At 41.9% G+C, this 14445-nt stretch overlaps 1 protein-coding gene across 8 annotated transcripts in view; it reads right to left on the bottom strand.

Moving 5' to 3' along the window:
• The window catches only part of Lilli (AF4/FMR2 family member lilliputian), a 292861-nt gene that overhangs the window by 60845 nt on the left and 217571 nt on the right, over positions 1-14445 (bottom strand). For all 8 annotated transcript variants that reach the window (XM_076426703.1, XM_076426705.1, XM_076426706.1 and 5 more), the window contains 2 exons: positions 9998-10093; positions 6356-6392 (listed from right to left, as the gene is read on the bottom strand). In XM_076426703.1, the coding sequence (XP_076282818.1) occupies positions 6356-6392; positions 9998-10093 (133 nt within the window). The remainder of the gene's footprint in view (positions 1-6355; positions 6393-9997; positions 10094-14445) is intronic.

Here is a 14445-nt window from a genome sequence, read left to right as displayed (position 1 = left end):
GAGTTTACCGACCACTGGCCTAGTGAATTCGGGAAGGTGGAAGGAACGGGCGTAGGCAATTTTTGGATTGAGCATTCTTCATTTTCAGCTGGTAAACGGATAACAATTTATAATAGAAGATCAGTCGCGTAATGATCGGCCTAGGAAATCATGGGAGGTCGTCGAAAGTAGCAATTACAATTGATCCCGGAGGCAGTCTGCTCGCTATATCTCATGCTAGCCAAAGGCACGGTCCCTGGGCGACGTTCTCGCGATCGGTATCGCGTTCTGGGTGGTGATGGGAGCACGAACCGAGATGCAGACACAGTCTGGTTTGGTCTCCATGGAAACTGCCTTCTCGTCTGATCGGTGCCGGTCCTCGCAGGCGTATTGCGAAAAGAGGAGGACGGTGAAACACGAGAGAAAAAAGGAGGACCGAAGGGAGGAGACACAGAAGGAGGAAGAGACGCAGAGAGACACCGAACGGGGAGAAAGATAGACGAGTGCGGGGGTGGAAAAGCGTCGCGACCAAGGTGGAAGGTTATTTGTTACGCTCTTATGTGCTCTCGCCTTAGCCTCCACGTGCCACCAAGCCTGTGGGCAGGTGTTCGAGAAAACCAGGCGAATCGGACCCGGTTTTATTCGGCCGTCGACGCCTGGCGCATTAATATCAAACTGTAACTCCACACGGTTCAACGGCGAACCCCGTGCGCTCTAATCTCTCGTGAATTCAGCTCGTACTTCGGCGAGAACCACGTTAAAAATCGGTTTTTAACGTGGTTTTTGGACAAATTTTTCCGAATTATTCCCAACAAAACACCACTACCGAAGAACTATTACTTTTCTCTCCACGATAAATGAACTATCCTCTCTCGCCAACAAAAATCTTATCAATTATTTCAATAGTACTACAAAACGTCCCAAAAATTTTCGAAAGAGTCGGTCGCGTAATTTTCCTCCAAAAAACTCCTGAAGATCAGCTGCCTCGGAAACGGACGTAGGGTCGCCTGGCGTGAAATCGAGGTTGTTGAAGGCATTTGGAGGACGTCACGGTATAAAATTGCCGAGAAATCGGTTGCCCTCGCCCCCGAGATCCGCCGAGGTCGCCGGTCCCGGCTTAAAGGTCGCCGGTCACGCGATCACGCCCTCGCTCGTTAACGCCTACACGCGTGCTCTCCCTGTGCATAGTGCACAGGTGGATGCATTCCTGTTTGGCGGGCACGCGCGTTGCAATTCCAAAGCGGTTAACGCGCTCCCTCAGCCTGTCCCGGGCTGTTAGTCGGCTCGAGGACTCCTCGAGTCCGTTTTCGGGCTGATAAAGAGGACGAGGATGGGCGTTCCGGTGTTTCCGGCTCGGCAGGAAACGGCCCAGGAGAGCAACCGTGGTCTCAGAGAGCTAAATTAGGGGGCCGGAACCTCCGAGATTCGGAGATTAGATCCTCGGCAGCGTAAAACTCCGTCTCCGTGGCCCTCGCGATCCCCTAATTGTCGGATTACTTACGCTTTGCCAATCAACGCGAGATCCGAGGGTGAAAACGCCCTGTTCTAACCCCTTAACGCGTTTAGGCTACTCGGAGTGATCAATTGACTGTGGATTTCACGCGTTTAAGGTGCGTGTCCATCTAAGAGTTCCTGTCGATTGTTGCTCTCGACAGTTATCTACATTTTCATGTCCATTTGAGAGAAACGAGGAAGAATCACATGTTTATTTGATAAAAAATGAACAATTCAGTTTTGAAAAGTTTATTTCACCGCAATAGAGATTTCGATTGACGTGTACACACGTCGAACGCAGTTAGCTGGTTAAAACTGGGGAAACATCGAAATAATTGAAGAAAGAGAAGACTGCTGTCTTGATCGATTGATCAATCGATGTAGCGGGAAGTTTGAATTTGCTCTCGGGAAATTCAAATTCCCGTCTCGCAGCGCCATAATGGCAATCGTAAAGTGCTCTGTATTCGATAGGGGGTGGGAAAAGAGGACCATGGAATGGTTAATTCATGAAACAGTATCCCTTCGTCCTCGACCGCTTAGGAACGTTCGAATATCAATGAATCCACAGGTTTTTTCCCAGATATTTGAGAATCGCGAGTCGAGGGGAGAGCCGTGGACAACCCGGTCAAACAAAAAACGCGAAGAGCCGACCGGAAGCTAAACAAATATTTGTATTTTCCAGTAAAACAAAAAAGGAAGAAAAATGTGCGACTCGCCCGAACGAATAAATCTGCCGCGGCTTCGTGCGGATTTGCGGCCGAAACTGTGGGATTGTTACATGTTACACGGATTTTTCGACGTGTCGAAAAGTGACTAAAACCGTTTCATAGACGTCGCAGTTATCCTGCATGCCCTGAGAGAGAGAGAGAGAGAGAGAGAGAGAGAGAGAGAGAGAGAGAGAGTTGGGAAATTATTTTACCATTGTTTTTACGGCGAGGATACGCAGTTGCTGTGTATTTATCAAATTCTGCGGGTTTTGCCATGGTACATAAATGCAGTAACGAGAGTCTATTGTTTATTATACACAGTGGGATGTTATAATGGAGAACAAGATTACATTATTGAAAGTAGCACAACAGTCAAAATGATGCGTTTCGAATTCCCTATTTTATTATTACTGAAAATATAGATTCTGGGTGGAATGAACCACTCCGACTCGTTCGTCCATCGAACACGGAGGAATCCGCTAATTCCAGGACGATAAATCAATCAAAGAACCCCTCTCGCACGGTGTCATTCATAAATATCAGAACACATGAGCCGTCTAATAAAAATACGATCGAGAAATTCCCGGATTTTTATCGTCTCTCGTTCCACAGCGGTACAGACAATAATTATTCAAAAGATTCGATAATTTCGTGACGCGTTGTTTCCAAGTTTACTTCGCGCACTTGCGCAAAGACTATAATACGAATGAATGGTGAGTGTAAATCAAGATAATACTACGCTTGCACTCTGGACGAGCTCTTCGGGGTGGAATCGCGACTGATTTAAACTGTCTCTCTTTGCGCAAACATCGCTCGAGCAACATTGATCCACGAATTATTAACAACGCTTTCTACTTCCAGGGAACGAGACGTTTACAATGATTGCAGGCAAGTGCAATTCGAGATTGCATTTCGGAAGAGCCTGGACACCTTTTGCATAAAATATGAGACGCGAACGTACGGTTAGGAAGCGATGCTCATTGCTACTGTCTTGTATAATGTTTACATAGCTTATTTCGCCGAGTTTATACGGCAATCTTCTGATTTAACCACTTGGCTTACAATATCGTGATGAATTTTCCGAACAGATTCTGATTAAAATGTATGTTAACAATTTCCTTAAACACCGAAATAAAATTCTATTTTGGTTTTGTTAATGTGCAGCTATTGGACAGCATGTAGGCATACAATAGATATAAATTGTCTCCTTTCTTGGGAAATTACGATCTACAAAAAAGTTTTAATCACTGAAACCGTAAGGAGGACTATTTGAACCCTTAAGTACTGCATCTTTTACAGACATGGAATGAACACAATAATTTCTAAGGAACATACGAGGATCAAAAATCGATTAACCGCTTTCTCGAACATCCTTTCAATTTTCTGAAAGTGTTGCTGTTTTAAAGATTGGCGGACTAATGAGAATGAGGTACAGGATAGTTTCTCGAAGAGAAACAGGAGAACCAACGACTCACCCGTTAGAATGAAAAATTTTCACGCTGTACGAAGCGCCGCCAGCTGTAACTCTTTTTTTCTCTGGCTCGCTCGCGTAGGCAGTCGAACAACGAGCGAAATACAAATTACACCGGGATGCGGAGTTTAATGGTAAAGGTCAGCGACTGTAAAACGCGACCGGGAATCGACGTTCACAGTTTTTGCAGCTCGCAACGGGTCCCCGCGTTTTTCGCGACGCTTGTTCCCGGTACAAAATCATTCCAGCGCCGCAATTTCACGAAAACATTCCGCTGGGAGACCGTCCCGTCCCGGAGATCGTAAACTATTAGCGCGGAGCACGACAGATAACCGTTTCGCATAGATAATACGTAATATAATGTTATATAATGATTAGACTGCGGATGTTTATGGAATTTGCAATTTTTGAATTTTAAGGAAGTCGAATCAAATGAAATCTTATGTAAATGTTTTACGAAGTTCCGTAGAAAGATGCGGTGTTGTTGAAGAAAATGTATTCTCTGCTTTGGTCACCGTTGAAAAGACTATTGATCAACAATCTGTTGATTCCTTAACGCAGAGTAAAATCACAGATTTCTTTAATATGTGATAGTAATACGTAAGAGCCTAGTTTATATTTACTATATGTATATAATAAAATGTATAAAAAAACTTTTTAATAAACCACGCTTATATTAAAATGCACTAGAAAGGAGAAAATAATTTTTTTCCTGGTTCTTCATAAAATACCGAATCCAGTTAAACGATTAATAATATTTTTCCCCAAAATTTTAAGCAATTAGTTCAAAATTTCTTCCGTTATAAAATTAGTGTCGGAATCGATAGAAAAATTGAATTGTTGTTATAGTCACTAATGATTCTATTTAAATTTTTCTATCTATTCCGACACTAATTTTATAACAGAAGAAATTTTGAACTAATTACTTAAAATATGGGGAAAAATATTATTAATCATTTAACTGGATTCCGTATTTTATGGAGAGCCAGGAAAAAATATTTTCTCCTTTTTAGTGCGGTTTTAATACAAGCGTGGTTTTTGAAAAGTTTTTTTTTATATATTTTATTTTCTACTTTTATTGTCATCGGAAGCAAGTGTGTATACAAAATTTCAGCCAGAGTGGTCTATGGAAAGAGGTGTAAAATTCGATTACAAGATTTGACGCATAAAACAACAAGCATGGTAATAAAGAACTCATCTTCACAAATTGAACCTTTAGCTCTTGTAAATAGTAGTAAACGTAAACCTCTATAACTGGAAGGTTTTAGTTCTTCCCTTGAGATTTGTTATCGAGAGTCGATTGTATATTAAGGGTGTATGAAACACGATGGATAAAACCGAAACGGACGAAAATGGAGTGGACGCGCGCCCGAAAAATCCATCCGCCTCGCGCAGCTAAACATTGCACCGCGAACAATAACGAAAACAATAAAATCTGCGCGCGGGTTACCCGTGTAATGCACTATAAATATTAACCAGACCCGCACGGCTGCGTCGAGCGCACTTTTGTTCCGTTAAACACGCGCAGCAACTTTCTTAGAAATAGATACCGCATACACCGGCGCGCTGTTATTTTCTGTTTGCACGTGTAACGATTCCAAGGAATCATTTACAGGTGTCGAGACAAGTTCCCAGAGCCCAGGCAATTCAAATCTTGCCCTTTTGTTCGCCGGAGAACGATAGACAGAGAATGCGCATTGTTTTTGAAATTGTAGTAATCGTAGAGGAAATTGTTCGGAATTTTCTGCTTGGGGGAATAGAGTAAATGTTGCCGATTGCTACTACTGCTAGGATAATGAGGATTAATCTGTTCTAGTGGAATTGGTTGCGGCCTACAATGGTCGATTAGTATGGCAGATACTTAATAATGCCGGGGTTTGTTGTATTGTGTGTCTGGTTATCCGAATACATAATGCGGGAATTTAGTTCGGTTAATCAATTATTTTGCTTTCCGATTCGTGTTTTAGATTGTAAATGTATACTTCGATTTAAATAAACAAGTAATTAATTTCAAAGATTCTTAACGGGTCAAATTGATTTGCAAATTTTGAATTTGTAGTGGAAAACCTGTAACAGTGGTTTGAAATTCTCCTAATGTTTTCACTGTGACGAATTGAACAGTTTTCTGAAAATATCTAATAAAGTAAGAGAGACCGCCCGTTATTTATACAGGAAAAAGTTGTTCAGAATGTCGAGATTTATAGCATATTTCAATTTTATCAAAATCCGCGAGGAACCAACGTTTCGACAGGTTTACCAGTGAAAATAAATAATTAATTCGCTCGGCAATATTTCGAACGAACGAAATTCCTTTTAGATTAGAATGATTTCGCTGACAAATGACTATCGTATTACGTCACAAACACCCCAAAGAGTGTCGCCGAACGATTCTCAGTGAATAAAGCAGTCGTAAGCTGGAAGTTATCGATCCGACGTATCGCAGGTCGGATTTTCGCGATACGCAGTTCGTTAAAGACGTAACAAGAAAGTTGGTAATATTAACAAGCGCGTTACCGTCAGTCTATAATGGGATAGGTTTCCGACGCGTCCCAGAGGCGCGCGAGAGAGACAGAGAGAGTTATGTTCGGGCTGAAACATGGGTAACGGGATTCCGCGACTTTGATCGCGCCATCGAGCATTTCCACTCGACAGGGGATTACCGGTGACAGAAAGACAAAATGCAATCGTGGAAAAGTTTACTTACGAGGCTTCGTCGGCTCCGGAGGCGGCACTTCGGTCAACTGCAAACAAAAACGAGGAAATCGTCAGAACCAACATCGAAAAACTGATACTCGAGCGGTCTGAACCGCGCGTTAACCCCCACGACGGTCATACTAATCAACCAGCTCCACTCACCGGTTTCTCATTATCTATACACGAGCCGCTCAAGGGCAAACATTACCGCTGGCAACGTGGGTCAATCGAAATTAACCTATTGCACGCTCAGGTACTCGTTTTCTTCGATCATTTCCTTACATCTCTCCAAATTCGTTTGTAGAAACGATAAAAATTTTTCTCGTCATCGAATACTTACACAGTCTCGAAGACTGAAGCTTGATATTTGATCTACGATTTTTTTTTTAGTCGTTTTATCAAACTTTGAATGAAAACTGTACTACCAATTTGACGGTAACCATCGATGCTTTATACCACCGAACTTGGTCTTCGTTTTTACCTCATAAAACGGCGTAAAAAAGTCGTACACGAATTTTTAAAAGCTTGTTGGAAAGAGGAAGCTTCAGCCTTCAAATCCACGGTGGATTCAGTCCCGAAAATAATTTTTTAATGTTTTACAGATTTTTTTGACTTTGCAGCATCTTCGAGGGAAAACATGTCTTCGGTTTTCCTCCCACCGTGTCACCAAAAAATATTTTAAACAAAAATAAACGATGGCACGTGAAAGCAGAGGCTTCAAGCTTTAAAATGAGTCCAAGCTCATTGTGGTACGATTTTTTATACGAGATAGATAAAAATAATTGCGAAGCTCCGGAAAGAACAGAGACTTCACGAGAGACCGAATACCTCCGAGTAAAAAATTGGCTAAATTAACTGAAATTAGACTAGTTTATACATTTCGGTCGGCCAGCCAAGGGTTAAAAAGTGGCAGAACGATTTATGTGGCTAGGGCATTCTTGATAATGGCCTGCGCCGTTTTTATACCCCCATAAGGGCGCAGTCTAAAGCCTGACGTACTGCACGGGTCGCTATCCAACTCGGAAGGATGATAAATTAACCCCCAGACGACGGCGAACGCGTAATCAAAAGGCAACCGTTTTCCTTTATGTAGAAGTTGATATAGTCGTAAAGGTGTACGCTGCAGTCGCAACGTTTATGTGATTAAAATCAACGGAAAATGCAAATAAGCTGCGCCGCGAGACTTTATTGCCACGGAAACGGTGCAACCAAAACTCTCTGCCACACGAAAAATACCGGGTCACGTTTAGCACTCCGACTGCCATCGTAAACGTAGAAATCCAATTAATTCCCCGGGGATCCCCGCAGAAACAATAGCTGGTTACATATACAATATTTATACAATTTTCGAAAAAAGTTTCCCAGGTACATATGCCGATCAGAAGTATACAAACACTACCGTTCCAGTTTTCGTGAATTGTTAATATTCAAACTATCGTAAATTGTTCTAAAAAAATCTCACGATAATGCTCTTGCACTCATTTCAAAGCCTTAAAGCCTCCAATTTTACACGCCTGTGTCCATTTTCGGTTAAAAAATCGTTTGTGACGTGGTGGGTGGAAAACCGAAGACATGTTTTTCCTAGAAAATGTTTGACATTCAAACATCTGTAAAAGCATTAAAAAATTATCTTCGCGACTGAAACCACCGTGGATTTAAAGATTGAAGTCTCCTCTTGGTATCAAGCCTTCGCAACATGATGTACGATTTCTTTACGACGTTTTATAAGAACGTTTCTACAGATGGTGGAATTCAGCATTCTCGAGAAAAATCATGTCTCCGGGTTCCCACCCACTACAACATCCTAAACCGTCTCAACGGAAAATAAACGATGCGTCGTAAAAGTGGAGGTTTCAAGCTTTAAAATGAGTCGAGATTTACCGTGGTAGGATGCGCCTTTATGGAACTATCACAATCTAAACGTCGACGATTTCGGGATCGCAGCGATCGAACACTTTTCGATGCCACTATACAATATATTGTAGCAGCGGCTAGTAGATCGAGATATGCTATGAGCACCCCCCCTCCTCAGTCTAATTATAAATGACTTTTAGAGACGAAGTTCGATGCCAACGAAAGTGCTAAACCCGATCAACTCCGGCTCGTTCCCCGGCGCGTTTATTCGCATTTTAACGAACCCGCGGACAGAGAGAGAGAGAGAGAGGAAGAGAGCTTAACAACGAGACCGCGATGTTATAAAGCAGAAACTTTTTCACCGGTTAAACGCAATTACTTTTTGAAACGCAGAAATTCTTGGTCGCGTTACTACAAATGCTAGCGCCGTACCACGTCCGTCCATAAAAATTCCTGCCGGACGTAATTGTCAAACGGGCGGTAAATATTCGCCGATATTACATTTCACGGTTCGCCAAAGACAAATTTCTCGTTGCGAAAAAATTCCAGCGAACTGCGGACTGAAAACCGCAACTGGAAGTTCGTTCCAAAATCAAGATTTAGCGGCTTAGAGCCGCGACAAGGAACTTTTTAACCATTAACAACCGAATGGTGACTCTGAGGCGCCGATAAAAATTGCTGTATGCATCATTATTTAATGTTTTGTTTGTACTTAATGAATTGCTAAACATTTGAAGTTTAAAATGTCCATTCAGTCAACTGTACAGCGGATATCGATCGTGGAATCGCGTATCGATTCCGCAGCGTGCCATTTGGCAGCTCGTCAAGAATACAGACGGTTGCGGTGTGCGGTGCGGAGCGTTTTCCGCGGATAAGAAGCCGGCTTTCGACGGATGCCTAACCATTATATAAAACCAGGGGTGGGACGAGAGATTTCGGTTTGCCGGTTGTGCACGCGGCCGCTAAATACCGCTCGTGCGACGCGTGTCCGATCGATCGACGCCGTGCCGCGCCGGAAGGCGTTTTCGGCTTGCGAAGGACCGAGAGGGCCGGGTTTCGTGCTACTTGGCAGCGTGTCAAGAGTTTCGTGGTCTCCATAGCCGCGACTCGCAGAGAAACTGCCGAAGAAGTAGGCGAACCGCGCCGCACAAAAGGAAAAACGACCGGAGTCGATTAATTCCGCACGGAATTAAAAACGGAATTTAAGCAACAACGAAATTACTCGACGACTTATAGTCTCTTCGTACAGATTTGACAGAAAATAGCCGGATAAGCGAGTTGCATGTACCATCAAACCCAAATTAATCTCTCTTCGTTCGAATAATACCCCCAAGGGAAATTAAACTTCAGCGATTTCTTAAAAATCGATTTGCCAGCCAAAAATTCTGAAAAAATTCATGATTGTGCGCGTCACCCGGTAGAATGTTCATGAGTTTTATCACAATTTTTCAATTACCGATGCAGCAGAAATGGAGCATACTTAAGTCACATTCTTGCATAAAGTGTTCGAGGGTTGTATTGTACATTAGAAGGATTTTAAACATATTAAGAAAGGAGATCCGAATGTCTATTCCACTGCAGTTTGTTGCAATTCAGGTAGAAAATTTGTACGTTCCATAAAGATTCGCTGTCAAATAAATCAGGTATTTCTTTGTGATACGGCGGATAGCGTTCAATCTTGCAAAACACGAAACGAATGCGGCGAAATGGCGAACGGTTCCTGCGAAGTTATTCGCCGGGTGGAGCCCATCTTTGAATTTTGCCGTGAATAATTAACAACGAGGATTGTTTATCTCACCTTCGCCAGCATTGGATTGAACGTGAACTTCGTTTCGAGCTCCTTCCTCGGTGTCTGGGCGATGGCCGTCAGAGGCGTGGGCGGCACGGTCATTTCCTGAAACAGAGGCGGTCGATTAACATTTATTCCGATCGGATAATTCAATAGCGTGCTCGAAACACGTTGGAATCGTAACTGAAACCGTGATAATCCAACTGTAACGCTTTATGCAGAATGGAAGTTCTTTGGAACTGGAAGGGAATTTATTTTTCTATTTGAAAGTTTAAGTCAAAACTCAAGTTAACTATGAGGGTTAACAAGATTGTAAGATCTACACGAATAATGACTAACAGACAGCAGCGATTTATGTAAAATAAAACAATCAGTAATAATTAGACTGCGGATCTTTATGCACTTTTATCTTATGAAAATTTTCTAAAACTGCTAGAATATAAAATTTGATAGAATTTCGTAAGATTTTCGTTTGTTTCGGATCTACAAAGGCTGTTCCCATTAAAAATAGAATTTTATTTCATATCGCTTTCTTAAAATTTGCCTATGAAAATTGAAAACTGCATAAACATCCGCAGTCTAGTAATAATTCTTCATTCAGGACAAGATCGATTCGAGGAAGACGCGAGGAACACTGCGCCTTTTGTCGTTCATAATGCGATAGCGGTGCTAATTTCTTTGAATTCATCGGGTTAATCCGATACCCCGTTGCTCCGGAACTGTGAAAACTTTGTTGGGGTTAACTCGAAACTCGCTGCGATCGCTTTATACGATGATCATTTAATTAACCTTTAAACTCGTGGCGCGAGGGCGGGTTCTCCGACCCGTAAGAACGTGGTTTTTAAGGTTGAAATGTTTCCCTTCGGCAAAAGAATATTTTTCGCAGACTAGAATATTATTTCCTTGGAAATAAATCTTTTTAAAAACGGGACGAATTAGTTCTTTGTGGAAAAACAATTCTTTTCAGGCACTGAGACTACCTGCTTACAAAATGAACAAATGCAGTGTGTCCATGAATGATTTTCAAACGACATGGAAAAATGTGTCAGATTAAAGATGTCTGATGTCAACGGAGTCGTATCACGATCTCTTGAAATAATTTCATTTGGCATAGATTATAAAACGTTCTGCGAACATGCGATTCGTACGTGGGACTCTAGGGTTAACAGCTATGTTTTCCTCGAGCAGCCTCGATCTGTACGTGTGGGTGACGGTACGCGGAATTCGTCGCCCTCTCGGCCATTGACGTAATCGTGGCCCAGATGCGATAGTCTTACGCAAAAGTACTGCTTTCGAACACGTCGCTCTTGCGTAACCTCTGATACACTCGATCGGGACCATGCTACCCTTCAGCAAACCTAATTGCAACGATGGGTGGACGGATCTCTTGGGTCAAGGTTTGCTCCATGAATGCAGGGGATGTGTTCTCCCGCTGGCTCGCGAAATTTTACTGTCTACTTTCCATTGAAATGCTGTACTTGACTTTCATTAGATGAGAAAAAAAGTATTTTGTATCCAAGACAAATAGGTAGTTCATTTTTCAGAAAAACAAGCAGTTCTACTCTTGCAATAAAATTGCTTTTAACCTTCGATTACTCGCACCCCGCTTTCTACATAACTAAATTACTAGTTTCGATCAAAATAGATATTTGCTAGTGTAGTCGACACTTTTCTTTAGAAGAGTAAATATGCTCACAGCGCACAGTTTCGATGAAAAGAAAAGACAAAGCAAATTTGCAAAAGTTAACCTCTACGTTTCGATCCGGATTTGGTATTTAACACGGAAAAGAACACTGTTTATAAAATGAACCCCTAAGACACCTACTTGCTATGTATAAAGAATTTTAGAAGCTTGAACTAATAGAACAGAATTCCATGCTGGTCTAAATTTATATAAAATTTATAAAACTTTATTATAAAAAATTATATACAACTAAATAAATAAACTTTTCTTTATGCTTGAAACACTAAATTTAAAGATGTATAAGTTGAAACACTAAATTTCAAGTTTTGAGATTGCAAATACTATTTGCGAGTAATGAAAAGTTACAATTGGAAGCGGTTGAGACAGCAGCAAATAATTTTCTGAAATTTCCCAAGCAGGGAGAAATATATTTTCGATTTGAGGGGTTCGAGAAGACCCCTCCTTCGGTTCTAGGATTAACGTCGATGGAATGTGGTGCTCTCTTGCATAAACGCAGACAGGCGCACACGTACGAGCGGACAGGACACGATGGAAGTCGCAAACATGCGAACAATGCAGTCTGGTGCATCGGCATGGCGTACCAAACGAAACGCATTTCCACTGGTGAATCGTCGAGACCGATTCATTGACCCGTCGAGACATCCGTCGACGGGAACAAAGAGCGCCGAGACAAAAGACTCTCGTCGGAGTGCTTATATTCTTCCTACGATCACCGACAGACCGCTTGTTTACCAGCCGGGACCGCGTCGAATTATACAGCCGGGAAAATTCGACTGGTTCCGACCGCCCACGCGTCCACAGTCGATCAAACAGACCCTAAGCGAAAAAATTCGCGACCCCCACCTATCGGAGCTCGGAATCCAAAAATCACCCAAACTTTCCCTGCACTGATTCGCGCGTTCAATTTCTTTCTTAAATTTATTATTAGTCCGTGAATATTTATTAGACTGCGGATCTTTATGCAAAATAAATCTTGTCTGCATCGATTGCAAGAAATCGAAACCAAATTGAAAATGTTATTTCTTCCCTTAATGATTTTAATAGAAGATAAACCATACACTGACATCTTCAATTTTATAAATTTCCGAACAATTTTTAATTTCATCTACACAATTTTGCTATAAATGCATAAGTATTCGCTGCCTACTGATCACGTAAGAGTTCTGTTATCGCGGAAATAGATATTTACTACTTATTTGTGCAACAATCGACAGAAAAACTTCCCAGATATTAAATTTGAGATTATTAATATTACATTTATTCAAAGCTATTAATTCGAAGTATAAAACGTCCCTATTTCTGCTCAGCAAAAATTGAAATGCTCGTATTTCTGCTCGCAAGCTTGTCCCAATTTCGGTTCAAATATCCATGCGCGATTGTATATTCCGATTCAAATGTTTAGGATTATACGCCGGATCATACAAATAAGCGAAACAGTTCAAAATTTAAAAATGCTTTTCTCAAGAACGTTTCTTCCATCGTAATACAACAACAGTACATCCTGAGATATCTTATTTCTTATCGGATGGCCATGAAGCTGAACGGTGTCTCGCGTTCTTATCTCGACAGGATCATTTATACGATGTTTGCTTCTCAATTCGGATACTCGATGTTAAAACGAAGTTGCAAATTGAAATGTTCGGGGGCTACGAATTGGATCGCACACCTGATAAATCGTTGATTGGGCAACGACGGTGACTCGTTGCTCGATCGACGACCATCTTAGGCGTTTAAACGTTCACACTGCAGAGATAACGCACGTGCGCGTGGAGAAACGCGAGCTAGAGACGTGGACGGAATGTCTTCGCGGCGGTGTCCACTGTGGGAAAGGAGATCGCATTGTCGCCAGGACGAGGGACCTCGCGGGAACGCTTGCTGCCGGATGGAATGCGTGTAAAACGGTAATTTTCTTTACCCAGAAGCCACCGGAGCCAGCTACAACCGCGGCAGTCTGTAAAAATCCACGCAGAATTGCCGCGCAGCACGAAACGCGATTTTGTGGGTAAATTCATATCGAGAAGAGTATAGTCATAAATAGACTGCGGATCTTCATGCAAAATACAAATTGTCTGCACTCACTACAAGACACAGGAACCACTTGAGAATGTCTTCCTTCCCTTAATAAGTTGAGCAGATTGAAAATAATGTACTCTGATTTTTCAAATAAATGCATAAAGATCCGCAGTCTAGTCATAAATAATTAATTCGTTTTCCAAAAAAGAACAGCTTCTTGCACGTACAGTGCGTGATAACGTGCGCTGGTAATTCGATAAACATCCGAAAAATTCATGACGTATACTGTAATAGCCCCAGAGAGTTAATTTCGCATATTTTGCAAGATAGAGGAACCACTTGAGAATGTCTTCATTCCTTTAATAACATGAGCAGGTTGAAAGTAGCATATTGACAATCTTCGATTTTTAAAATTTTGCTTTCTACTCTGATTTTTCAAATAAATGCATGAAGATCCGCAGTCTAGTCATAAATAATGAATTCGTTTTTCCAAAAAGAACAGCATCTTGCGCGCACGGTGCGTGATAACGTGCGCTGGTAATTCCATAAAAATCCGAAAAATTCATGAAGTATAATATATTGGCTCCAGAGAGTTAATTTCGCAGATTTTGCAATTTTCCGTTCGGAATGGTTCGCGCGTGGTTTATCGGCGGATTTCGCTCGATTAGCGATCGCGAACGCGGAAAATCCGCTGCGCCGCACCGGTCTGAAGGGTAAAACATGGTGCGCGCAAGATATT

Source organism: Lasioglossum baleicum, chromosome 6 (genome assembly GCF_051020765.1).
Source record: "Lasioglossum baleicum chromosome 6, iyLasBale1, whole genome shotgun sequence".
In the NCBI taxonomy this organism is placed as follows: domain Eukaryota; kingdom Metazoa; phylum Arthropoda; class Insecta; order Hymenoptera; family Halictidae; genus Lasioglossum; species Lasioglossum baleicum.
Note: the sequence above shows the minus strand (reverse complement) of the source record. Positions and strands in the feature narration are given on the sequence as shown.